Here is a 27138-nt window from a genome sequence, read left to right as displayed (position 1 = left end):
AACGCATATAACCAAGGAAGAGGTCACGAGAGATTTGATGTTCCAACATCATTTGAAATTGGGTGGCTTCTACTTGACTGAGGCGCTATTCCAATTGAGTGTAACTAGAGGATGGAGCACTAGAGGTAGAAGAAGTGGGAGGAATGGCTGATGCTGCAGCAGGAGGTGGTGCACTGGAAGGGGGAGCTGAACTAGGTGTAAGCATGCGAGTGATACTGAAGTGTGTAATGGCACCTTTGTTGAGTGTATGGACATCAGAAGCCTGCACATCAACATGGTTAGCCAAACATAAAGCAGTAATTAAACAAGGAAAAGCTAAACTACCACCTTGCCTAGCAGCACAAGCACAAATGGCCTCATGAATGCGATGACCCACATTAACCCGACGCCCTTCCAAAATAGAGTGGAGGAGCAAAGCTCTATCCACTGAAACAGTCTGACTATGCGTGGAGGGCATCAAGTGGGTCTGTAAAAAATGGTACCAAATTTTGGCTGCCGGTTGCAAGGTGTGGCGGGCAATAGTTAATGCACCTTGGGTGGATGAGGACCACTCCGTGCCATGAGAACATAAAGTCTGGATAATGTTATGCATGGCAATTGGATCTGCTGAAGCAAGATAGGCATTGTGCTCATCCTCCACATTGTCCAATGCATAATAGGCATTAATGGATGGTCCATCTATAGGTATGTGCATCCCCCTAACATAGACTTGATCCTGAGATGGGGCAGTGAGATTGGCATAAAATTCGTAGACTAGGGAAGGGATGTAGGCACCAGGATGGGTGCAAAATTGTTTCCAATGATGCCTAGCTATAATGGATGGGATGAATGGAAAGGCTTGTGCTTCATTGGGTTTTAATTTGAACCCCTTCTTCGGAAGAAAGTTCTTGGTGGAGATGGATGTGAAGCGGTTCTCAGCTATGGGAGAGGCAAAATAAGAGGGACTCATTGAAGCACTAGAACTAGGGTCTGTTCTGCTCTTCTTCTTAGGGGCCATTTCGAATGGAGTGCACAAGGTTGGCCCCTAACAACCAATATTGAAGTCAAACAAACACTAAAACAGACCTTAGCTAACAAAAACACTACAACAACTAATCAAACAAATTGTGGAAAATAAAAAAAATAAAAAAAACTAATCAAACAAACACTAAAACATACCTTATCTAACAAAAACAGAGACCATAAAAGTAGAAAACAAGAACAAACAATTAACAAACAATGAACTATAACTAAGCAAACAAAAACAAACACTAACAAACAAATTCTATGTTGTTTTAGGTGCAAATGGCAAGCACAAAAACAGAGGATATGAGCATAGGGTAACGATGACCCAGAAATGTTGTATTGGTGTGTGCAAGTGATTGTAGCTCCAAAATAACACCTAAACAAATAAGAAAAGTTGTATATACCCTAACGAAAACATACACTAAGACAACATAAGAACAAACACATAACCCACAAACCACAAATTGAACATTCAACAAAAACACAGCAAATCAGAAAGTTCAAAAATATAGAATGAAAGAAAAGAAATGGGGAGAACACTTAGCTGATGTGGTGTAGGGAAGATGGAAGGTCGAAATACCACAAAAACATGCCCGAAACCCAGTACAGCACCGGTAGTCCTCTGAGAAGTGATTCGAGGATGGAATGGGGGAAAAAGTTAGGGTTTTTTTTGAAAGATGGGCTATCGGTGAAGAAGAAGATTGCTTTGGTGGGTGAATGTAGGTAAATGGAGGTGTGAAAGTCTTTGAAAAACAGAAAATGGAAGAGAAGAGGAGGATGAGTTGCAGTGGAGGAGACGATGGAGCCGTGAGAGTCGACGAAGTGAGCTGAGTGTTTCGTTGGATTTCGGTTTGAAATGAGAGGTTTTATGGGTTTGGGTTGGTATTGGTTTAGAAGGGTTTTAAAAAAATGAAATTGGTTCGAATCAGTATGGGTTCAGCATGGTCTGATAGAAGTTTGAAGTGTATTTTTGATGGGTTGGTTGGGTTTGAGATGAAACCGGGTCGGGTGAGTGGTTTAATCGTTGTTGTAGCTTTGCTGCAGCTTTGCTATAGCAACGAACACAGAATGTAATTTTCAACAGAGAATGTAATGTGTTAACAAAACATGTAAGACCCGTAGCTGAGGATCAAAACTTTGTAGTATCATTGTGGCCACATCGCTACAACAAAGATAGTGAAATTTGCTGGATATTGAAACATGCTCTGTTCAGCAGTTTGATTTAATGATAAGTTTGGCAAAACACCCAATCACTCTCTTTTTGTTCCCCACACTCCCTGCACATCAAAATATACATGTTAGCAAATTATCTATCATTCATTTTTTTTTTTTATAATTTTTTTTTTTTTTTTTTATTCAACACCTAATGAACTAATAGCACACAATTAAACTAAATATAATGAAATCTAAGTGACCTCCCTTCTTTTTAAGCCTCTTGAAGGTTGATTGAAGATTTGTCCCGCTCCAATGGTGCTCCCCAATAATGCTTGATTCTCTGCCCATTGACTAGAAATTTCCTGTTAGAGATGCCCTCTTGCAACTCCACTGCTCCATGTGGAAATACTGTCATTATTGTAAAAGGACCTGACCATCTTGATTTCAGCTTTCCTGGAAATAATTTGAGTCTGGAGTTGAACAGCAGAACTTGCTGACCTGGTTCAAATACCCTCTGCAAGATTTTCTTGTCATGCCATTTCTTCACTTTCTCCTTGTAGAGTTTGGCATTCTCATATGCTTGGAGCCTGAATTCATCAAGTTGATGGAGTTGTAGCATTCTCTTCTCACCAGCCAAAGTAGAGTCAAAATTGAATTTCTTAATTGCCCAGTATGCCTTATGCTCTAGTTCCAATGGTAGATGGCAAGCCTTTCCAAACACAAGTTGATATGGTGACATTCCAAAAGGTGTTTTGTAGGCAGTCCGGTAGGCCCAAAGGGAGTCATCTAACCTTATGGACCAATCCTTCCTTGTTGGGCATACTTGTTTTCTCCAAAATCAACTTGATTTGTCTATTAGAAACTTCAGCTTGTCCATTTGTTTGGGGGGTGATAGCTTGAGGCAACTTTGTGACGAACTCCATATTTAGACAATAGAGCTCCAAGATATTTGTTGCAAAAATGTGAACCTTCATCACCGATTATGGCTCTTGGAGTACCAAATCTAGTGAAGATATTCTTTCTCATGAAGTCAATAACCACCTTTGCATCATTAGTTGAACAAGCAGCAGCCTCCACCCACTTGGATACATAGTCCACTACTACTAAAATGTAAAGATTGCCATATGAAGGAATAAAAGGCCCCATGAAATCAATTCCCCAAACATCAAACAATTCTACTTCCAAGATATTGGTTAAGGGCATTTCATTCCTTTTTGAGATGTTTCCCACTCTTTGACATCTATCACATTTTTGAATGAATTGATAGGCATCCTTGAACATACTTGGCCAATAAAACCCCGATTGCAAGACCTTTGCTGCTGTCCTATCTCCTTGATAATGTCCACCATATGGGGAGTCATGGCATTGCCTCAACACATCCTCTACTTCTACCTCAGGGATACAACGCCTCAATATTTGATCTGCACATAGCTTGAATAAGAATGGTTCATCCCAGAAATACCTTTTAACCTCATGTAAAAATTTCTTCCTTTGTTGAGTGGGCATCATAGGGGGTAGAAGTCCGCTGGCTAAATAATTAGCAAAATCCGCATACCAAGGTGTTGAGAGGGAAACAGCAAAGAGTTGTTCATCAGGGAAGACTTCTTTAATTTCAAATTCAGCTGCTTGGTTTGGATTTTCCAACCTAGACAGATGGTCAGCCACTTGATTCTCAGTCCCCTTCCTATTTTTTATCTCCAAATTGAACTCTTGAAGCAATAAGATCCATCTAATCAGCCTTGGTTTAGCATCCTTCTTGTGTATCAAATATTTGATGGCTGAATGATCTGTGAACACAATGACCTTTGCCCCCACTAGATAAGCTCTAAATTTGTCAAATGCAAACACAACTGCCAAGAGCTCTTTTTCGGTGACAAGTGTAATTCAGTTGTGCTCCTGATAGGGTCCGACTAGCATATTAGATTGAATGGAATACCTTATTCTTACGCTGTCCCAAAACTGCTCCTACAGCCCAATCACTAGCATCACACATGACCTCAAAGGGAATAGACCAATCCGGTGCCACAATGATGGGTGTAGAGATTAGCTTCTTCTTCAACTCTAAAAATGCTGTCATACATGCTTCACTAAAGCTGAACTGACTTTCTTTTTCAAGCAAGCTACACAATGGTTTAGATATTTGTGAAAAATCTTTTATGAACCTTCTATAAAACCCAGCATGTCCAAGAAAGCTTCTAATCCCTTTCACACTTGATGGTGGTGGTAATTTTTCTATAATGGCAACCTTGGCTTTATCCACTTCTAGACCCTGTTTGGAAACCTTGTGTCCAAGAACAATCCCTTCTCTAACCATAAAATGGCATTTTTCCCAGTTGAGGACTAAATTGGTTTCTTCACATCTCTCGTAGAACTTTTGCCAAGTGAGTGAGACATTCAACATAAGTTTCTCCAAAAACTGAAAAATCATCCATAAACACCTCTACAAATTGTTCCACCATATCAGTGAAAATGGCCATCATACATCTTTGGAAAGTGGCTGGGGCATTACAAAGACCAAAAGGCATTCTTCTAAAGGCAAAGGTACCATATGGGCAAGTGAAAGTGGTCTTATGTTGATCTTCAGGAGCAATGGCTATTTGATTGTACCCTGAGTATCCATCTAAGAAGCAATAATACTCTTTTCCAGCCAATCTATCAAGCATTTGATCAATGAAGGGTAGAGGGAAATGATCTTTCCTTGTAGCCTTGTTGAGCTTCCTATAGTCCATACATATTCTCCACCCACTCACTATCCTTGTAGGTATCAACTCCTTATTATCATTCTCCACAACTGTCATTCCTCCTTTCTTGGGGACACATTGTACTGGACTCACCCACTTGTCATCCGAAATTGGATACACCACCCCAACAGATCTAACCATTTAATGATTTCCTTTTTGACCACTTCCTTCATAATTGGATTCAGCCTCCTTTGATGCTCCACAGAATTATTACAGCAGTCTTCCAGCAGAATTTTGTGCATGCAAATTGATGGGCTAATTCCCTTGATGTCTGATATGGTCCATCCTAATGCTTTGCTGTATTTCTTCAGCACTTTAATTAACATATCTTCTTGCTCTGCTGTTAGCACTGCTGAAATGATAACTGGAAGTGTCTTTCCTTCACCCAAATAGGCATACCTAAGGTGTCCAGGAAGAGGCTTCAATTCTAACACAGGAGGCTCTTCAATTGATGGCTTAGGAGATTGAGTTGCATGCTCAGATAATACAAGAGGATCAAATCCACTCTTTCTTAATGTCTCAGCTGGTCTTGCATCTAACCATTTAATGTAGCTACCTGCTTCATCACCCACTTGTGAAATTTCAGATGTTAATGAAAGCTCTAATGGATCTGTACTACCCTTTGTCTCAACTTCTTCTAAAACCAGCTCCTCAATGATATCTACCATTGAGCATTGCTCTATCTCATCTGGAGATTTCATTGCCTGGAGAACATTGAAAGTGACTTGCTCTCCATTTACCCTCATAGTTAATTCTCCTTTATGCACATCAATCAAAGTCTTTCCAGTGGCCAAGAAGGGTCTTCCAAGAATGATGGGCACATCTCTATCAGCTTCAAAATCAAGAACAATGAAATCAGCAGGGAAGATGAACTTATCAACTCTTACCAAGACATCTTCAATTTTTCCTTCAGGATGAGCTAAGGATCTATCACCACCTGAAGTGTTACCGTAGTTGGCCTTGCTTCTCCCACACCAAGCTTCTTGAAGATTGACATTGGCATAAGGTTAATGCTAGCTCCAAGGTCACAAAGGGCTCTCCCAATATAATTTTCTCCAATAGCACAAGGAATGGTGAAACTCCCGGATCCTTTAATTTTTGAGGAAGCTTGTTCAAAGCAAGAAGGCACTACTCTCTTGTGTCATGGCTACTGTTTCAAACTCTCCAAATCTCTTTTTTTTAGAAAGGATGTCTTTCATGAATTTCACATAATTTGGCATTTGTTCAAGTGCTTCTACCAATGGTATATTGATGTGGAGCTCCTTCAAAACATCCAAGAATTTCTTGAACTGATGGTTTTGTTGCTGCCTTTGAAATCTTTGAGGAAAGGGGGGTGGTTTATAAGGCACTTTTTCTGGAGAACCCTGTTGCAATGGAACTGTAGCTGGTGGTTCAACACTTTGGTTTTCAAAATCAAATTGGTCCTTTTGAACAGCCACTGGATCTTCCTTTTCCCTTTCTTCTTGGACAGGAATAGGCTCCTTCAGTTGACTGGACTTAACATGAGGTGGCTCTAGATGTTTCCCACTCCGTAATGAAATAACCTTGCAATGCTCTTTGCCTTCACGCCTAGGATTTTCTGTATCACTTGGCAGTGATCCTTGAGGTCTGTTGCTTAAAGCATTAGCTAGCTGCCCAACTTGATTCTCCAAATTTCTCAATGAAGCTGCTTGGCTCTGAATAATTGCATCATTCTTTGCCATGTATTCTTTCAATAGGAGCTCAATTGATGAAGAAGGTTCTATAGGCTGAATCTTCACTTGCTGTTGAGCACTTGGAAGCTGATAAGGTCTAGTTGGGATAGATGATGGGCCTACATTCTGTCCTTGACCATTCCAAGAGAAGTTAGGGTGCTGCCTCCAACCAGGATTATAAGTGTTGGAATATGGGTTATTAGCTTTGCTGAAATTACCAACATAGTAGGCTGATTATGGGTTAGATGGACAACTATCAAAGACATGCTCCCCACCACAATATGTACAAGAGACTGCTGGATTTTGTTGTGGTTGTACAGTTGCAGCCAAGTTTACAGATTTTAGCACACTAGTGAGGGATGAAACTTGTGCAGTTAAGGCTATCACTGCATCCAACTCATAAATTCCAGCCACCCTCTTACTTGCAGCAGCTCTTTCAGCTGGCCATTGGTAGTTGTTGTTGACCATCCTTTCCAAAATTTCATAAGCCTCATTGTAAGACTTTGCCAATATAGCCCCATTGGCTGATGCATCCACTATGGATCGAGTTTGTCCACTTAAACCATTGTAGAAAGTCTCCATCTGAATCCAATGAGGAATGCCATGATGAGGACATTTACGCAAGAGCTCCTTAAACCTCTCCCATGCCTCATATAAAGACTCACTATCCAACTGTTGAAAACCAGTTATGTCATTTCTGAGCTTGGCATTCTTTGTTGGAGGAAAGTACTTCATCAAGAACTTCTCTACCAAGTCATTTCATGTAGCTACTGATTGGGGAGGTAAGGAGTTCAACCACGCTCTTGCTCTATCCCGCAATGAATAAGGGAATAGCTTCAATCACAAAGCCTCCTCAGTTGCTCCAGATATCTTGAAAGAGTCACTTACTTCCATGAAGAGTCTAAGATGGAGATGAGGATCTTCTGTTGGAAGCCCACTGAATTGTCCCACAGTTTGAAGCATTTGGAACATCACCGGCTTAAGTTCAAAATGTAAGGCTTGAATATCTGGCCGTACTATGCTTGGATTCAGCTCATGCAACATGGGTAGAGCATATGCTCTGATGGCTCTATCTCTATCATCACCCTCAGCTGCTATATTATTCTCATTATTATTCAATCCATTTCTTACTGCTTCAGCCATTGTTGGAACTGCTGCTAGGCCTCGTTGCTCCCTTCTTCTAGCTCGAAATGTCCTTTCTATTTCGATGTCAAAGGGTGCCAACTCTTGATCAGGCAGCGTGTTCATACAAGGGTAAAAGCACTTGAGAATAAAAGGAAACTAATATCAAAGTAAAGAAATTTCAATAGATAAAACAAAAACTTACTTCTACACTAATTATCAAAGACAAAATTCCCCGGCAACGGCGCCAAAAACTTGTTGCTTGTATCTCAAGATATCACGCAAGTATACGTATCGCAATCAAGTAATAAATGATAAGTAAAGTATCGATCCCACGGAGAATTATATCCTTAACTTTCAATGTAAAAATAAAATTGATTTAAATGAAATTAACAAGGTTGATTGGTGTTTAGCTAACTAATTAACCAAATGACAGGTAAAGAAAACTAAGGAACTAAAATGTAGATTTGAGCAATGGAAGAAACTTAATGAGTGACAAGTGTGTTAGGAATCAAGTTTCCTTTCCCCTGAATTTTAAAACACAAATACTAAAGCAATACTACAACCCCAAGATAAATCAAGAACTTGGAATGAATGGCAATATGGTATTTTCCAATACACATAAGCTAGCATCCTAAATCAACATCAGCATATTCCTATGAAGAATTGAATTAAGAATGCAATTTAAACCCAATCCAATCAATGGTAATGTGAGGTAATTGGGTATTCCTACCCAACCTACTAATTAACACAACCTAATTAAAGATGATGCTAACTCACACAATTCAACAAACACCTAGACTTCATTAATTTTCCAATTAATGAAATCATAACATTCATTCAAGAAAGATCATTCAAGAACTGAAATTAGTCAATATAACATGCTGAATTCATTAACAATAAAGTGGATTGCAATAAAACTAAAGAACACATGATTAGTTACATATCAAAATTCAGGTTTAGGTACTACTATCATCCCAACACAGCTAAGATTTAGCCCATAACAGAATTCAAATGCATAAAACCAAGTATAGTTGACATGAGACTAGAAAATAAGAAGATAGAGTTATAAAAACAAGAATAAACTAAGGCTTCAATGCTTCCACATGAGCTCCAGCTTTCTTCCTTAGCAAATCAGCAACTCCAGCAACCCCTTGCTTCCACAAGAACTCCAGCATTCGTTCTCTACCTCCTTCCTCTCAGCCGAGTCTCTCCTCCACACCTTGGTCGAATCTCTCCCTTGTCCTCCTTGCCTCTCTTCTCTTTCTTCCATAAATGTCTTCAATCATTAGGTTAGATTCTGGCCATAGGATTAGAACCTTCCTCCTGAGATCAAGGGCTGAAAATCATCATGTATTTACAAGAATTTAGTCCACTTAAGTTAGCCCTTTTTGGTCAATTCCATTTGAATTGGATCTGAGAATATTCTGCTCCGTTGTTGTAGCAATGCAGCAACAACTCTACAACAAAGTTAGAGGACATGTTCTTCTATTATGAATCTTCACCTACATGTTCAAGAGAAAGAGAAACAGTCAAATTTATCCATAAAAAGAAGGGAAATTCATGCAATGTGACAAAAATGAACTAAACAAAATGCAACATGTTGAGACTAAATAAGACAACACCTAATGAATACTATCACTAAAACAAAGACAAAATACTCCTAAATCAAGCCATCTCAAAAAAAAATTTTTTTTTTATTTTTTATAAATAAAACCCCCCCCCCCCCCCCCCCCATCGTCTCCCTTGGCCACCCCAAACCAATATTTGTTTATTCCAACCCCCTCTCCCCCCCCTTCCCCCCCCCCCCCCCCCCCCCCCCCCCCCCCCCCCCCCTTTTGGAAAAAATCCTCCCCCCCCTCCCCCTTCCCCCCCCCCCCCGATGCCTTGGTGAATTTGCCCATGATATCAATTCCCCACATCGCAAAGGGAATGGGATTTAGAATTGAAGTCATAGTTTCAGATGGGCGCTTCGATACTGTAGCATGAATTTGATAGTTACCACATCGACGAACATATTCCATAGCAGCCTCTTGGACCTTAGGCCAATATAACCCAAGTCTCAGAATTTTGTAAGCCGGGGCCGCGTCCACCCATGTGAGCTCCACAAATTCCTTCATGAACCTCAGCCAAAGCTGATTTTGCTTCTTCGGGGCCTATACATCTCATAAGGGGTCCACAATAAGATCTTTTGTATAGTCTCCCATTCTGAATGACAAATCTAGCTGATCGAATCTTGATCAACCTTGCCTCTATTGGATCCTCGGGTAATTTGTCATCCCTTAGATACTCGATTATCGGATCCATCCAAAGAACGTTCGCTTCAATATAAGAAATTTCTTTCTCATGATAACTTGGAAAAGTTATCTCTTCAATGTAGACCGAAGGGTCTAGATTCTTTTCTTTGGCATTGGCTAGTCGGGATAGCTCATCTCGCCACCGAATTTTCATTCCTCAAAATCCGAGATATCTTCAAATTCCAAAATTGGTTTTGAAATGCCCGCACTATCTCTTGATATTTCCGCAAGCGTGGTTCTTTAATACCATACTCCCCCTGGACTTGGTTGACTATAAGTTGAGAGTCACTATAAATAGTAACATTTGCAATAGATAATGCTTTTGACAACCAAAGTCCTGCTATCAGAGCCTCATATTCTGCTTCGTTATTACTTGCTTCAAATGCAAATCTCAAAGCATATCGAATAATAAATCCTGCTGGACTTTTTAATAGAATTCCAGCTCCTGCTCCATCTTTATTACTCGAACCATCCACATATACCTCGCAAGTGGTTGGTATAATGGGATCCTCGATGGTGGGTTCCACCGGTGCGAAGAGTTTCTACTACAAAGTCGGCTAATGCCCGAGCCTTGATTGCGCTTCGGGCTTAAAGCTCACTTGGAACTCGCTGAGTTCAACCGACCAGGACACCATTCTTCCAGACAAATCAGGTTTATTAAGAACTTTACTAAGAGGAAAAGTTGTAAATACCTCAATTGGATGAGCCTGAAAATATGGCCTTAGCTTCCTGGCGGCCATCATGAGAGCTAGAGCCTGTTTCTCAATCTGTGAATATCTTGTCTCCGCATCTAGCAACCGTGTTTATATTGTTTTCTTGTACCGATTTAATACCGAAACTGTACCGAACCATTTTTACAAATACCGAAACCTTACTGTACCATTTAAATTCAGTACGATACGTTTCTGATTTTCAATATTCAAAGTTGATACCGTATCAAAACCGTACCGATTGACACCCTTAACTGTACCCAAAAAAAAAAAACGACTACTATTAGTTGTGAATTAGATGTAATTTTGGATTGGGTTGCATGTAATTTAAGCTACTTAAGAACCAACGAGAGTTTTGACCCATTGGGATGCGTATTGAACCGAATTTATTCGGTCTGATGCGATTCGGGTTCAGATGGTATTTGGTTTAGCTTTGACACCCTAGGGTCAGCAGGACAGCATCTTTTCTTCTTCGATTCGGCGGGGGTTCTGGGTTTTAGAGTTTTCTTAGAGAAGTCTCGATTGCTCGAGTTGGTTGGGGGATTTTAGAGTTTCCTCGGTAATTCGATCTTCCAAGTTCCAACCTTAAGACTGATAAGGGAAGTTGCAGCCTTGATTTCATGGCGGTTCCGAAGCTTCAGGCGCTGTGGAAATACGCGGCCGGCCGTAAAACCAGTTCGGAAATCCTTCCATTCTACCTTCTAATGTTTATATATTACTGTTTTTATGTTTTCCCCCTTCCCTAAGAAAGCTCTTTTGTAATACAAAGTCGATTTTTGCTTATATCCGATACTGAGGTAGTCTGATTCTGTTTGTCAATTGTAGTGATTTGAGGCAAGTAGATTTTATGTTTTAGTTATTCTCCAAAAGTGTTATCCTTTATTTTTACACTTGTAGTGGATATATTTTCAATGGTAAAGCAGTATGACTGATGGAGCTTTTATTACTTGCAAGTGAAGATTCTGTGATCCTAATCGTAAAGGTTTCTTTTCCTGTTGAATATGGACAACTGCAGAGTAACGCTATAGAGGTCTCAGAAAAAAAAAATTCATTGAAATAATGGAGAAAGAATAGGTGGTGCATGTTGGTATTGTAGGGGCAAAGCATAAAATTGTATCATAGCGTACTTCTAGCTGTTTTGGTGGATCTCTGTGCAAGATACTCTTGTTCGTTGCACCTTATTGTTTTTTCTGCATGTTATGATATCATTTGAATATAAACTTAGAAAAATTTGACCGTTGACATCAAATGTCCAATTTTAATTGTAAAACCTCTTACTGGTAAATTGCTACCCTGCTCTATTTGGTGGTGCTAATTGGTAGTTTCATTTTTTTGGAAATATAAATAAACATCCTATCACATGGTTCTTCAAAATATAGGAAGCAACAGCTGGTGATAAGATTGAAGCCGTCAGCTTCATTAGGATGAAAGCATGCCAGGAGCCCTGTGTGTGTCGCTCATGGACACATTCCTTCTATTGGTAAATTAAGTTGGAGGGGTGGGTTATTCCAATTCAGAGTTGTCTACCTCAATTTTCAACTTGATGGGAGATTCCTTGGGGAACCATCATCCTGATGTGCTCATATGGCTCCTCCCACCATTCCTGATCTGAATTGGCCAATTCTTGAGGGTCACCCCATTTGGAGGCCTATCTTCTTCAATGAGCTACTGAAAACTATGATTATCTACTTTCCTAACAGTTAGAGCTAAAGACAGTCGGCATCCAAACTAAATTACTCGCGCAGATGCTGTAACTGTCTTTCATTGGCTAGTGGCTGAGCATTCCACATTTCCAACTGAGAGTCAGTCCCCTTCAATCAATTTGATTTAGCAAGATGGATTCAAAAGCTCATATGCATATATAGCATTTGTCTCTATTGTTAGATCCCGACCTAGACTGAGTTGGTAAGTGTCTAGCTCATGAGCAGATTGCCTTTTCCCCATCACTCCGCCTACCATATCAACAACGGCCCCTCAATTATCTAGTCAACTCTTAGGTTCATCTTTAGCTTCAAACCAAGTTGTCTAGCAATATTGCTAGCCTGCATAACTTTTGCTATTGGTAGTCCCTCCTGACAGGAGAAAACTTTCTTTATCACAACACCGGCAAAGTCACCCTCATTTACAAATCTTGAAGTAGATTTCAAGAAAAGGGGAAAACCACTGATACTTACCAAGATCATTTAGTAATGAGAAGACACTTGACTTAGGGCAACCGGTGTCGCTTCATGCAGGTTTCATAATTCACTTTCAAACCACTTGCTACCAAGTGGAGAGTTTTGACAGCTAGCCCATTGATGCAGCACAACCAGAAGTTACTGTTCACGCTACAGTAGCGTGAACAGTAACTTAGATGATAATTTCATATTTGGTGGGCCCCAAGTCCAGCTTGCATGGAAATAGATTCAAATTTGGTGAGCCCAAACTCCAGCTTGCAAGGAGATAAAATAGGAACTGTTTTTGTGGGAGTTCTAGAGATAATTTAGAATTTTGTTATTTATTATTGGGATAATCGTGTAATCAAAGTTTTTATTTGGGTAGGATATCTAGGATAAATTTTAGTTAGTTTTAAATTCCCAAGAGTCCAAGTAGGATCAGTTTTTTGTTAGTTTTAAATTACCAAGAGTCCTATTATAGTTGTTTTCATATCAAGTATGTTTGTTTCGTTATTTAAACACTTGTAATCAGCTTATTGAGAATGGAATAGAAAAAAATGAATTGAAGCTTGAGCTTTGTGCGTTTGCAGCAGCCCCCCCTCTCTGTCTCTCTCTCTCCTCTTTTCTTCTTCTTCTTATAAGTGTGCCTTCTCCTCTTTCTTCAAGCTTGATTCTTCTCAGATTTCTCCTTCTTCCCTCTTTCTTCTTTATCCTTCTTTCTACTCTATTCTGTCCCCCATTACCCATGCAGCACCCTGTAACAAAAATGGTCAGCCATACACAAAACTAGCACCCTGTAACAAAAAGAGTCAGCCATACACAAAACCAGGGTTTGTCACAATGTACCATGCACATGTACCCTGGCAGGAATTGCCTACACTAGAGAGATTTTTCTTCTTCAATGAATGGCCCTTTATTGAGCAAGAAATGTATTGCTTGTTGACCAAGATGGGCGCCTCGATTCACTAAAACAAAGGTCAAGGCTCTCACCCTCTCATTTTCAGAATAAAACAGAAATATCTGAGATTCTGACTTATGCTTAGACTTAGAAACTTTCTTTGTAGAGGAGTTGGTGAATGCCTTCTCTAGTCTTTAGTTAAGTTTTGCTCTGGTTTGGTACATGGTAAGAATATTTTCCTTTCTTTTTGCAATTCTAAGTGTATTTCTAACTGTGTCTTCATAATTGCAGTTCATTTCTGGGTCTGCACGCCTAAACGGGGTATCTGCACAACACATGTGGCTGAGTTCTCAGCACAACATAAACTTTTCTCTCGTCCTACACAAATGGGTAAGTACATATATGGTCTAGGAAATATATTTTGTATTTAATCTACTCATTTTCAAAACATTATCGAATATTTTAGTTGGACGTTAATGACCTTTTTGTTGTATTGTTTCCAGCTGTTGCCTGCAGCAGTCCTTGCTTGTCAGACTACAGAAGACTAATTCCACAGGTTGGGTTTAGCAATTTAAGAAAATGATAAAGAAGTTATAGTTTGATTTATACCTGTGTAGAGATCCTTTCCAGCAATTTATTGACTACCTTTTATTTATTTAATTTGGGATTGATGACATGTGATGTAGGACAGACATCAGAACTAGGGTATTCTACAAGTGGGCAGGATCGTTAGCTAAGTATATAACACTAGGAGGGGCATGTGCCTTGGGAATTGCACGGTGCACACACTTTACTAGCAAGATATCTTTAACAAAATACTAACCAACAATCAATAATATAAATCATAATATAAATAAAGTGCAAACAGTATAAAGACTACAGGTTCAAATCATAGTTGTCACGGCGATGAGGCAATGTGAGGCGGTTTTAACTAGTTGAGTCGATGAGTCGACGAGGCGCCCTCCGAGGCACTTTTGAGGCAGTCGAGGGGTTTTAAGTGAAATTTTACTTTTTGGTGTACATCTCATACACTAATTCATTAGAAACCTATCTTATATATAATAAAAAAACTAATATTAGCCATTTAGCCTACCTCAAGTCATCCAACATACTACAAACCACACATAGTAGGTCCTAAATAAATTCCAAGTATCATACTATCATTAACAAGAATCAAGATACGATAAAATGTAACTAAATAGTAAACACATAGATGCATGAGCAAAACAAATACACACTAGACAAATAGAACTTGGTCAAAGGAATAGATGAGCAAACAATTATGGTTGAATGCCATTCTATCATTCTATGAGAATACAATCACTGCTGAAACCTCACCTAGATCCAACAATCAATCAAGCAATTGTATAAGCATAGTCCAATAAAAAAAAACAGCAATCCAGATTCACTTGCAGTAAAAATATGAAGAGAATAAGAGGAATTTGTATTGAATTACATATTCTACCAAATTAGTAGTACTCATGACAAAGAAGACATAATGGCTGCAACACCCTCCATACTAACACTGTAAAGCAAAAAGAAACACTTACCAAAGACTGCCCAAATTACTTTAAGCCTAAACAATAACAAAAACGGGAAACAGCCAATGTAGACTTAAACCAAGAGGAAATCAAAACCAAAATTCTAGAATAACAGAGGAGTAAGTCAAATAGAGCACACCTGACATGTAACTATCTAATCAGCTAACAATCTCCAAACAGATATTAAAAGTAGCAACTCATAAAGAAAAAAAAGAGCATTCCGGCTACATACCGTCGCCTAAGATGGTGACCAGAGTTACCCGAAGCCGCTGCAACTTGGTTGCTACAGGCTCTGCAACTACGGTGGCTTTCGTATAAGCCTACGAGGGGGAAAAAAAGAAGAAGCAGAAGTAAGAGAGTAGCAGTAGGCGTCGATCAATTTTGGACCTTCCAAATTGAGAAAGAGATTATAGTGGTGTCGCCGGAGATTTAGTGGAACTCTGGAAGATAGTAGCAAGCATCGATAGAAGAAATGAAAAGCTGAAAGAGAGTAACGACGTCTCTGGCTGTGGTTGGATGTCGCCGGAGTTGCTGGATGTCGCCGTCGATTGAGTGGAACTCTGAAGATAGTAGCAGGCGTCGATAGAAGAAATGAAAAGCTAAAAGAGAGTAACAGCGTCTTTGGCTATCGTTTGAGATGTTTTTGGCTGTCGCCGGAGTTGATGACTGTCACCGGAGTTGTTGATTTCATCGTCGATCAAGTGGAAGGTGAAGAGAGTAGCAGAGGGAGAGGGCCGAGAGGCAGAGACAATGAGAAATTAGGGCTTAGGGCTTGCAAGAGTGAAGAGTGTCGAGTGAAATTATCGGGTTTTCATCTTTTTGTTTTGTTTTTTATTTTTTATTTTTATAAATGATTTCATGTTAGAATGATCCCATGTATCTTATGTAAAACTTATATAAGCACTCAACCATTAGATGATTCCCAATTGGAATCTAATTTCTTTTGGCCTTTGATTTTGAATTAATATATGGTGGTTTTTAACATCCACAAAGGTGGTCGCCTAGGGGTTAGAGGCGTCCGAGGCGTCGCATAGGCGACGCCGTAGAGCCCGAGGCGATCGCCTTATGGACTCCACATGAGGCGCTCGCCTCATCCCCTCAAACTCCGCCAGGACGCCAAGGCATCGGCGACGCCTTGACAACTATGCAGGAAATACAATTCAGATGTCAAGCATAAAGGGACTAATAAAAAAGGTTAGGGGATTAAGGGCATTATATTCAAAATAACAGAAGTCATAGCAACAACTCATAAGCGCTGTCCTCCCATTCAGTTAGAGAGTAAAATATACATTCAATGCCAGAAACCTCTTCCAAATCTTAGCAATAACTAATAAGGCACCACTTAAGATTAGCAAAATATAAAGAAGGCAGTGTAGTCAGCAATCCCAACAAAAAAGGAAAATATCCAGAATTATGAAGTGGCACAAATCTGGGAAATCCAGTGGTAGGGTGAAGATGTAAGAATGCAGAAACTGAGAACTAGAAAGCAAGAGAGGTTGCAGCAGTGTACTGCCAAGCATAAAGAAAAGAAGGCGGGGGGGGGGGGGGGGGGGGGGGGGGGGGGGGGGGGGGGGGGGGGGGGGGGGGGGGGGGGGGGGGGGGGGGGGGGGGGGGGGGGGGGGGGGGGGGGGGGGGGGGGGGGGGGGGGGGGGGTGCTGCTGGTTTTCTTTTCTTTTATCTGTTTTCTATTCATGCGGTTAATGCCCTCATGTTGCTTAAATAATAAAAGTAATCGTAAGACTAAACTGCCCTAAGTAAAAAAGAAGATGCTATCCCAAGAATACCCCTTGATGTGAACCAGGATCACCCCCTGGCCGAAACCCTAAAGTGAGACCTAAGGCCACTCCAAGGTGGCACTCCTAGGGCTGGCCAAACCCTAAAAGGAGTATTTTTGTCGATTTCAGCCCTAATTATATGCTGATTTTAATTTTCAGAATTTTCTTTTAATTTCCCGAGTGATGTATCTTGGGTTGGGCTACCCCAAAATTTGGCCAAAAAACAAAACCCTACAAGGCATTCAAAGCTGGCCAAATACCTCAGGGGCATTTTGTTCATTTTCAAGACCCCTTTTGGGGCTGAACATGAGTTTTGATAGAATTTCCTCGATCCAAGGGTCAGGATCTATCTCTATTTTTGTGTTTGAGTCAGTAGTTTAAGAGTTACAGTCCATTTTAGTTAGGGTTGAGTTGTTAGGATAGGGTTCCTTAATTTTAGGAACCTCATCTTAAAGTAGTTCTATTTTAGTTAAGTCCTAGTTTGGTTTAAAAATTGTTTGTTAAGTCATGATTTTGGATTCTTTTTATGCCATTGATATTGAGATCTATGGTGTGGATGTGAAATGTGATTCATAACCATGCTATCATGGATTGTGTGGTGTGTCAAGGTAGTATGGCATACTAGTCACAGCTAGGTTCTGGTGGGGTTTGAGTTTTGTCAACTGCTTTTCCTGAGTACATTCCATTGGCTTTTGTCAATAGTGGGTTGTCGAAGCAGTGCCGGAAACTGGGAACTGGAATAACAGATTTTGGCTTGTTATATAAATTAGTAAAGAAGTTAAGGAAAAGGAGATGTAAGATGGAACTCAATTCTTTTTTTTTTCCCTTTTGGTGAAAAGATGGAACTTTAGTCAGGAGATAGGTTTAAGTGGAACATTATTACTTACTAGAAGAGTTGCCTTATTGTTTCAACTAAATTGTGGGTTTATTTGGTGTAGGGTTTTGGTATTGATAGCAAATGTAGGCTTTCTTTGTAGAGAAGGAATCTATCTCTCTGGTTCTATGGGAACTGGTAGTAAAAAATTTCTCTGACATTCGTTGGTTGTAGGTTTCAGTTGACGCCATTTAGTTGGGATAAGGCTCGTTATTGTTGTGGTTATCGTGTTCTTTGGTTACAGATTTGGTGCTACGAACTGTTTTATTGGCGGGTGGTTTTAGTGGAATGCATTCATTAGATGAGTAGTTGGTATACAATCACTGGGTCTTGGTTAAGAATAATAAAATGAAAAAGAAAAATAAAGGTCTAACAAGAGCCACCATGTTTGAAATCCTACTATAGTTGAAGAATTCCATCTTCCACTATGATTTTTTTGGGTTAGCAGTTATTTGAGCATTCAAAATCTAGTATAGTCTGTATGACATTGGTTATTCAAAACTCTCCATACAAAGAAGATTTTGATTTTAACTCGGATGGACTATTGAAGAGCCTGAGTTCTGGTTCTCTGCATTTTGTGAATTGCTGATCCTGTGAATTGTTATTTTTATTATCATTATTTTTTTGTTAATTTATAATGAAGGCATTAGGTATTTTCACTTTACTTGCAGGCCTTACCTAGGCAGGGTATGTTGCATCACTCAGTCCTTAACACTCAGCAATTTTGTATCTCATCATCTGCATCCCCTCAAACAAGTGAGAAGGAGACGAACCAAGCTGGGGAAGACCATGCAGCTACTTTAGAGAAAAATAATGCTTCTACTAATGGAGAGGCTGCTAAAACGTGTGCTGATAATGAAGGTGCAGGTTGTCATTCTACTGAAAACTCTAACCTCTCAACATGTCATGCGGTGAAGGAATGGGGATACTAAACAAATTGTGTTTTCTGATTCAGAAAAGGAAGACGAGCTTTCTTTCGATGATCTGGTAAAGCTTGTTGCAGAGAAGGAAGAATTACTGAAGATTAAGCACAAGGAGATAGAGTCAATGCAAGATAAAGTTCTACGCACTTATGCAGAAATGGAAAATGTGATGGATAGGACAAGACGTGAAGCAGAGAATTCCAAGAAATTTGCCATTCAAGTCAGCATCTCATTCATTTTTCAATATTCAATACTTGCTATGTTTCCTTCCCCTTCTGTATCTCCTTTTTTTATTTTTGTTGCACTTATTTTTCCTTTTATAGTTCCTGTTGTGTAGTTGAATTTCTTATTGTGCCATTCATTTCAATATGCTCCAGAACTTTGCCAAGAACCTGTTAGATGTTGCAGACAATTTGGAAAGAGCTTCTTCTGTTGTTAAAGATAGCTTTTTGAAAATTGATGCATCGAAGGACACAGTCGGAGCAATGCCACTTCTAAAAACACTTCTGGATGGTGTGGAAATGACTAATAAACAGCTTGCAGAGGTAACCTATTTCTATATTTTCCAGTGGCAGCATGCTTTTCTTTTTTAAAAAGATGCTTCAAGATGCACTGCTATCAGTGGAATTTTGCAGACATGTGGGATTACTTGCTGTTCTTGGGTGTCTAAATCCTAGTTGAGAACTCTTGAACTTGATTGTTCTGCCGGTGAGCTCTAATTTCTTGACCTTGGGAGTTGGGGCATATGGTATCACCAGCACTATAGCACTTCTGGAGAGGGAATGGAGCCACTAAGTTATCTCATGTGCTTATACCAATGACTTGCTTTTTACTTTGCCTTGGAATTTTCTATCCACATGGCTCAAGGTTCTGTAGATGAGCAAATCTTTGAACTCTTGACAAATAGTTTGATGGTGTCCTGGGATTTGAAAATTTTTTCTGGGTTTGCGATGGCCCACCCAAATGATAGAAGACTGGAATCAAGAACTCGGTGGTAAAACAGTTCTATATATATAGAAATGGCTGCTGGATGAATCTTAATAGAGTTTGGGCAGACAAAAGAGAGGATTAGGAAAGGGGATTATTTAAATAGAAGGGGCACACTTGAGGAAAAGCAGGAAAAAAAGAAAAGAAAAGAAAAATAAAGGACAAAAGGGATTAAAGACAGTAAACTACAACAAGCCTTATCCCAACCAAATGGGGTCGGGTATGTGGATCTTTGCCTTCCAATCAGCTCTGTTTGAGGCCATACTAGATATAGGGCCTAAACCTTGCATATCCTTTCTCACCATTTTTCCTGAGGTTAATTTAGGTCTGCCTCTTTCTCTTTTAGTTCCTTAAATCTGGATTATATCACTTCTTCGTACAGCAAAGGGTTGTCTTCAGTCTCTGATGCAAACCTTAAGAGGGTGAGCAAAACCAAGATTAATTCTGGGGTAGATTATCATCCAATTCAGAATTTAAAAAAAAAAAAAAAAGCCCAATTGATGGTATGTTGTGAAGATGGTTTTGAGTAATTTATTCACCAAAAAAGTTGTAGTAATTTAGCCCCCAAAAACCCTAAAAATTATAATTGGAAACAAGGACAGAATTTGAAGCTCAGGACATGCAGCCAAATATACTCTTGGTATGTTGCCAATCGGTAGATTAAGCACTGCTGAGTTTGGTTTAATTCCACTTGTAGGATTGCCAGAGATGCCACCAAACACCAAATTAGTAACTTACGTACTGTAGGCCAAAATAGTAGTCAGCTTGACTCCAAACTTGGATTCAATGTAGTCTGGCCTGTCTGGTTAGCTGATCTAATCCTGCAATTTTCCTTGGATTCTGATGGTCAAAACTGCTATTATGAAGGTCTCGGGAAAGTAAAAGTTGAAGGTATCTCAATAGTGTGGAATCAATGGATGGGTGAAGGGTTGAAGAATAGGTGAGCAGTTAGAAGTTTATCACAGGTATTGCTGACTACAACAGCAGAATAGCTAGAAATTCGTTTGGATCACACAGGTAATCAGATGACCTCTTCCAGAAGTAGCAACAGTTTAAATCTTGGCACATAGGGTTCACACAAGAAGAGACTTGGAAATAGGAAATATAATGTAAAGGATAAAGGTCTGCAGCTTTCTCAGCAAGGGCTCCAATCCTTCATATAACTCATGAGGGACATTAGAATAACTTCGTATAATCTTGATGGCTGTGAACAGCTGGGGGTGCATAGGCTTGCTGATATAGCTTCAACAGGATTGTGGGCAAATGACCTAGATCTGTTAAAGAACCAACTCAAATTTGGGAAGAATAGGGTAAACTCAACAAATTGAATTTACAGAAACAGGGTTTTGCTATGGGATCTCTCTTTTAAGTGTTTTGGGATGATTGCTCTAGGTAAAGATTGGAAGGTGAGTGGGAATGGGGAAACAAAGGATCATTTCAAGTTTGCCACAATTCCGGTCGTCCAGGAGAGTTTTCTTGAAGCCACTAGGTCTTATGGTTATTGGGTACAAATTTGCTGTTAAATTTCAGAGACCCAGTGGTTGGATTTGCTTGATGGTTAGATTGGAGTGGATCTAAGATTTTAAGTTGAGTTTCTTGAAAAGTCGATCTCAAGATAAGGGACTAGAATTTTAGGGTTTTGATGGTTGAATGGGCTCTAAGGGGGAATCTGATGTAACATCAATTGAATGAGGACTAACAATTGTCTGTGACAGAACCAAGTCAAGTGGAATGAAATACCACATTTTAGGGCAATGTTCAGTTAGGGTGCATGTGTTGCCTATGGGGTGATCCCGTATGGGGAGTTTAGGGTCTAGATTGAAATAATAAGTCTTTGATTGAAGGATTTAATAAATAGTAATGGAAGATGGAGCTTAATGGTTTGATATCTGTTTAGGAATCAAACCAAGAAAAGACTAATGGGATGGCTTCTTGAGATGGAGTAGAAGGGTTTCTAGAGATGGGATTGGGCTGTAACTTGGGTTGAGCGTAGGGGGTGGGCTGCAGGTGATGTTTTCCAACTTAGGTTAGGTTCATATGGGTCGTTTAGGAGACGTGAGTTTTCCAATTAGGGTTTTGAGATTCTCAAATTTCAAGAACCTTCTGGTTTTAGGGTTAGGCTGTGAATAAAGCGTGGGGTTAGGATTGAAAATCAAAAGAGCATCTATGAAGTTGGTGATTTCTGATGGCTGGTTTATGAGATCTAGGGTTGTTGATGGTGACATCTAGGGGCTCAAACATTAGGACTTCAGGGAAAGGAAAACAGGTGAAAGATGGGATGGGGAAGAGCTCAGTCTTCAAAAAACCTGCTTTAGAACCTGTTCTTCAGTGGTGGATGTCGATTTGATGAAGATGTAGGCTGAATCCACAGCCACAGCAAGGATCTTGGACTTCAACCACCAAGAACTTTCAATGCCACCTTGGATTTTAAAGATCAAGGATCCCAGGCCTCTTGGACTTTAAACATCAAGCTACCGATCCAATCTTAGACTCAGAGCAGACAATCTCAGAGAGAAAACAGCAGAGCTGAATAGAAAATGTCAAGTTATATCTTCACCTTATTGATTTTTTATTTTTTATTTTTTCTTCTTGTGGGTGGAAAAGAAGAGGGGAGGGGGTGTTTACAAGTGGAGGCCATAGACCTGTCATACTACAAAATATGATGTGGAAACCTGAAGGAATGAGGACTCCAGAGTCCAGCCTGAAATGTACTAAAAGACTGTTGTGCCCTGCAACTTAAATTGGACCAACCACTACCTAAAATTTAACCAGAATTGACTTGGCAGAAATACATAATAATGTGCTTTTGGTTATATGATTACACAGATTTCAAATCTGTTGAATCATGAATCCGATTTTTAATTACCATTTGGTTACTTTTGTTAACGATTCATATCAGAATCAAGAGTCGCGTGGAGTTGTGCTAAAAAATTGGATTTATTTGGATTTCATGGTTTGAGGTTAAATCTGTGGATTCCTCCAAATTGACCCTGAGTACAAAAAAAGCCTTGACTCACATAAGTGTGAGAATTTCCAAGATGAATCAGTTCATAGGATTAGGGTAACCAAACAGTTAACTTTGACAAACTACGATCCTATAGATTCAGATTCTGTGGATTTGAAATCAGAATTTGCAAGCATCAATGGAAGTAGTAACCAGACAAATTATAAGATAAACATTGAGGAATTCTCTGCTCTTACTCATGTAGCCATGGTTCATGTCCATTAAGTTGGCTGACTTCAATGGGAACCCATCCAATGAAAACCCAACCTTTACATATCTCGACCCTGGGTTGTTTCCTAACAAAACAAGGCCTTTTTGGTGCTGCATCTGCATCAGAACTTTCAATGAGGGGGGACCTGTGGTGGTCATCTGGGAAGAATCTAACCGCCGAGTTCAGAGAGAGATGAAATTGCAGGTTTTGGCTAACAAAATAAAGGACTTTTTGGGCAGGAGGGTAAAATTGGAAACGCTCGTAAAATAAGATACTGGAGAAAAGGGGAAGGGGTCTGTCTTCGAAGCCCTGAACACCTGCTCAAGGATCTTTTGATTCCGGTCATTCAGTGCAAGATTAGCCAGAAGAAATGGTTTTATTCAAATTTGAAACTGAGCATGGAAGACTAAGAAAGCCCAGACTTGTTTCTGATTTCTGTTCTCATGATATAGCAAACTAATGGGTCCAGGGACCTACATTCTGAGTTATCCTAGAAAGGCGATATAATCCCTAAAGTATGAGGTCTAACTGGTTCATGTAGGAGAGAATCTAGTGAACAGAACCAGATCCAACAGTACTGTTTATACAGAAACTAAGAGAGAGTAACAGTAATAACCTTTAGGGAGGACAAGGAACCAGGGAATAGAAAGGGTGGGGATTGGGAGAGAAAATTACCAGTTGGCAAGGGATTGAATCATATAGAGAGGGAGGGAGGTGGTCACCAGATCGTTAGCTGCACATGGAAATAGGATGTCCCATAATTCTTGTTCAAATCTTGAAGCAATAACACAAAGCTGACTACCATTTCCTGGTTCAGCAGTATCACCGCAAAAAGAGGCTGAAGTTAGTAGTATTGCTCTGAAGAAGTGGAAGTTCTTTATAGAGAATGTCACCCTGTGAACAAGGAGTATATCCACAATGCCCTGATCTACAAGCATATGGTTAGGGTCTGCATTGCTTACATTACTTTCTTAGACCAAAATGTTGGGTTGGGCCAGTTCCATCTCAGCTTGGGTTTCCACTGCAGGACCATGTGGGTCCAACCATGCTAATGCTGCTGTATTAGGATTTATTCCTGGCATGTGGACGGCTGATATGATCACTCTGGCCAATTGATAAGAGTACGTCTTTGGTTTCTTGGATGATAAAGTTTGCGGCCCATCTCACTTTGAATTAGCCGTGAAATGAGCAGGAGATGATTCAGCTATTCTAAGTTTCTTAAGATTGAATATGTTAGAGATGAATTGGGGTCAAATTTTGGTGCCAAAACATTCATATGGTGCGCTTGTATTGAACATTTTCTTTGGGTATCCATCTAAATCTAGAGTAAATTTGTCCTGTTGACTGGTAGCCTTTTTTTTTTTTTTGCCAAAAGTGACATTCTCAGTAGGGTGATTCTGTCAATCTGTCCATATTTGCACCAATAAAGCTTACACAAGTTCCAAAGAAGGCATTAAAGAGATACATCCTTAGTCTAAAGAAACAATAACTCTATGCTCTTTCTGATTAGTATTCTCCTACTCTTTTCATGACTGATTTTTCTGATAATAGATTTCACTTTGGTGCACGTGGTTTATTTATTTATTTATTATCATTATTATTATTTTTTTTGGGGGTGGGGGGGGGGGGGGGGGAAGGGGTGTGAGTGGGTGTGGTTTAACTGGTCTCCTTTTTGTAGCTGTTGTATGCTACACTAATATGATATGCAAGCCTTCATTTCTGAATAAACAACTTTTTATATAATATATGATCATAGAATACTAAGGATTCTCTGACGCTCGAATGAATTACTGGCATTTGAGTTTGGTAGGTTGAAAGATTCTGATGGACATGAAATGCTTTCAGGTGTTTAAAAAGTTTGGCGTGGAAAAATATGATCCAATTGATGAGCCTTTCGATCCAAATAGGCATAATGCAGCATTCCAAATGCCTGATGATTCGAAGCCTCCTGGCACAGTTGCTGCTGTCCTAAAGGTATTAAGTTGATACTTATTCAAATATTTCTCCTGCTAGTTACTTGAATTCTAACTGCTAGACTTAATTCCTACATGAATATGAAGTATGAAGCATTCATACAAAATCCTTTTCTGCACCCAAAATTTCAGAACTAGCAAAGCTAAAATGGTAAGGTGTTTTAACCGGTAGATTACCGACTTCTATTTTCTCTTGTGTTGCGTGTGGCAGTCGGGATACATGTTGCATGATCGAGTTCTACGGCCAGCAGATGTTGGTGTTACTCTAGGCTCAGAGAACAATAAAAATGAAGATGACCAAGGTTCAGGAGCTTGAGGATTCAGTAGAACAGGTTTATGGTAGCCAGTTTTGCTTGAAGTGCATCTCATACTAAAAGAGAATTTGTACACTTAGCCGGGAGAGAAAGAGGAGTTGTTCTATTCTGGATCAGTATTTATTTTATTGTTGGTAGAATGAGGGATCGTTGTGAGGGACCATTTTCGGTAAATTTATAGAAGAAATCATCTTCGTTTTCAGTTTCTGCCGAGCGTTGCATGTTGAAACGAAATATTTCAGTTGATTTGATTATGACGGTTTAGTTGCTCTTTTCAGGTTCTTTAATATTTTATTGACCATTTGTGTACTCGCCCCTTGATATTGTGAATGATCTTATTTGCGGAAATCTGATTTTAAATTGGTTGTTGAATTTAAAATGGTTACAGTAAGGAGAAGAAAAATGAAAAAACAAGGTAATAGGAGTGGGGCTGCAACTGGGCCGGGCTTTTGAAATCCCAAGCCCAGCCAGCCCTATATGTTCTAATCTGAATCCATTCTCGCCCTGACTCTAGTTTAGGGCCAAGGATTATTGTCCTTGACCTTAAGCCCTACAGGGCCAAGTCAAGTCCATTTATGCCCTAATTTGCCTTAATTGGACCGGGTCGGGATGGGTTGTAGCCCGGATTGGCCCTAATTGACTCTGGCCTTGTCTCTGGCCCTGATTATCCTTGTCTTTGGCCTTGATTGACCTTATCTTGGTCCTAGCTTTAATTGGTCCTATCCTTGGACTTAAAATATCAAATGTAAATTCATAAAAAATAAAAAATAATAATAATAATAATAATAAAAATATCATAAGTAAACTAAAAATAAAATTCATAGAAATATAAAATAATTAAAGCTCATACAAAATGATAAAATAGTAAATAAGTTGATGGTGTTAGCTTTAAACATAAATAAATTCATATTCCATAGAAAGTCTTCCATTGCTTTGATGATGGAAATTGAAAACCTCTCCCATTACTTTGGTGATGGAAATTGAAAACCCCTCCCATTGATATCTTAATTCAAAAAAAAAAAAAAAAAAAATCAAAATTTTCTTAACAAGTAAATCAACAATAATTTAATGTTGATATTTTTTTTTAGTTATAAAGATAGTTATCTATCCTTAATAAGTTTTTTTTTTTCCCTGAAATATCACATTGGAGAAAAAAGAAAAATATCAATATTCATTATGAGAAGTTGGGGTGTAGATTTGTTAAATATTAATTCCCTATATACTAGCTTTTATTATTTACAATATATTATCTCACCTTACTCCAAAAAAAAAAAAATCAATGATTTTTTAACTAAAAATGACTTAGTTTGAAAAATAAAAATTATCTTAAAAATAATATAAAAAGTGAACTCATAGTCTAATATGATCAAAATGACTGAAGGTCAAAGTCGAGACTTATAGTTATATCAATGTTAATATGAAGATTAAGGTAAAAATATAATACATGATCAATGTCATATTAACATTAAGACTAGAGCCAAAATTAGGGTTAAGATCGGGCGAAAATCAGATGGTTGCTTACTACATTGGTAATGAATATATAATTTATTTTTATTAATTTTTTACAAAATATGATCATGTTTTTAAATTTTGACACATGCCAAATATTCACCCATGTGAATTATAATTAAATTTTCTCCATATGGGTGGAGGGTCCAGATTCAAATTAGGGCCAAAATCATAGGCCTAAATCAAGGCCAAGATTAGGGCTAATATCAAGGCCAGGATCAGGGCCAAGATTAGAGTCAAGATCAGGGT

The 27138-nt window shown here is 39.2% G+C and overlaps 1 protein-coding gene, 1 non-coding gene and 1 pseudogene across 3 annotated transcripts; 2 read left to right on the top strand and 1 right to left on the bottom strand.

The window, feature by feature from the left end:
• Window positions 1-85: 85 nt before the first annotated feature.
• LOC149011713 (uncharacterized) lies at window positions 86-7738 on the bottom strand (annotated as a pseudogene).
• On the top strand, window positions 7194-7300 carry LOC149011714 (small nucleolar RNA R71). The gene has a single exon (XR_016174836.1). It is a non-coding gene; the product is annotated as a small nucleolar RNA R71 (small nucleolar RNA).
• Window positions 7739-11148: 3410 nt separating the features above from the next.
• Window positions 11149-25728, top strand: LOC149011712 (grpE protein homolog 2, mitochondrial-like). Of its 2 annotated transcripts, none has more exons than XM_089162343.1 (8): window positions 11149-11399; window positions 14070-14168; window positions 14282-14334; window positions 18640-18829; window positions 18924-19111; window positions 19269-19436; window positions 24939-25067; window positions 25278-25728. In XM_089162343.1, exons 1-8 carry the CDS (start codon window positions 11345-11347, stop codon window positions 25380-25382), a joined length of 987 nt encoding a protein of 328 aa, XP_089018469.1. In that variant the 5' UTR covers window positions 11149-11344; the 3' UTR covers window positions 25383-25728. The 2 variants fall into 2 exon arrangements, with proteins under 2 accessions (XP_089018469.1, XP_089018468.1); XM_089162342.1 differs by having other exon boundaries at window positions 11150-11399; window positions 18640-18835.
• The last annotated feature ends 1410 nt before the right edge of the window (window positions 25729-27138 follow it).

The sequence above is a fragment of the Hakea prostrata genome, chromosome 7 (genome assembly GCF_041222555.1).
Source record: "Hakea prostrata isolate BN-2017 chromosome 7, UWA_Hpros_2, whole genome shotgun sequence".
In the NCBI taxonomy this organism is placed as follows: Eukaryota; Viridiplantae; Streptophyta; class Magnoliopsida; order Proteales; family Proteaceae; genus Hakea; species Hakea prostrata.
This window is presented reverse-complemented; position numbering and strand designations above follow the sequence as displayed.

Bases quoted from the DNA above. Each gene is read 5' to 3' on its own strand.
- LOC149011712 (XM_089162342.1), top strand. From the start codon at position 11,345: ATGGCGGTTCCGAAGCTTCAGGCGCTGTGGAAATACGCGGCCGGCCGT. The intron at 14,169-14,281 runs GTAAGTACATAT...TATTGTTTCCAG, and splicing joins CTCTCGTCCTACACAAATGG to CTGTTGCCTGCAGCAGTCCT. The intron at 18,836-18,923 runs GTTGTCATTCTA...TTTCTGATTCAG, and splicing joins TGCTGATAATGAAGGTGCAG to AAAAGGAAGACGAGCTTTCT.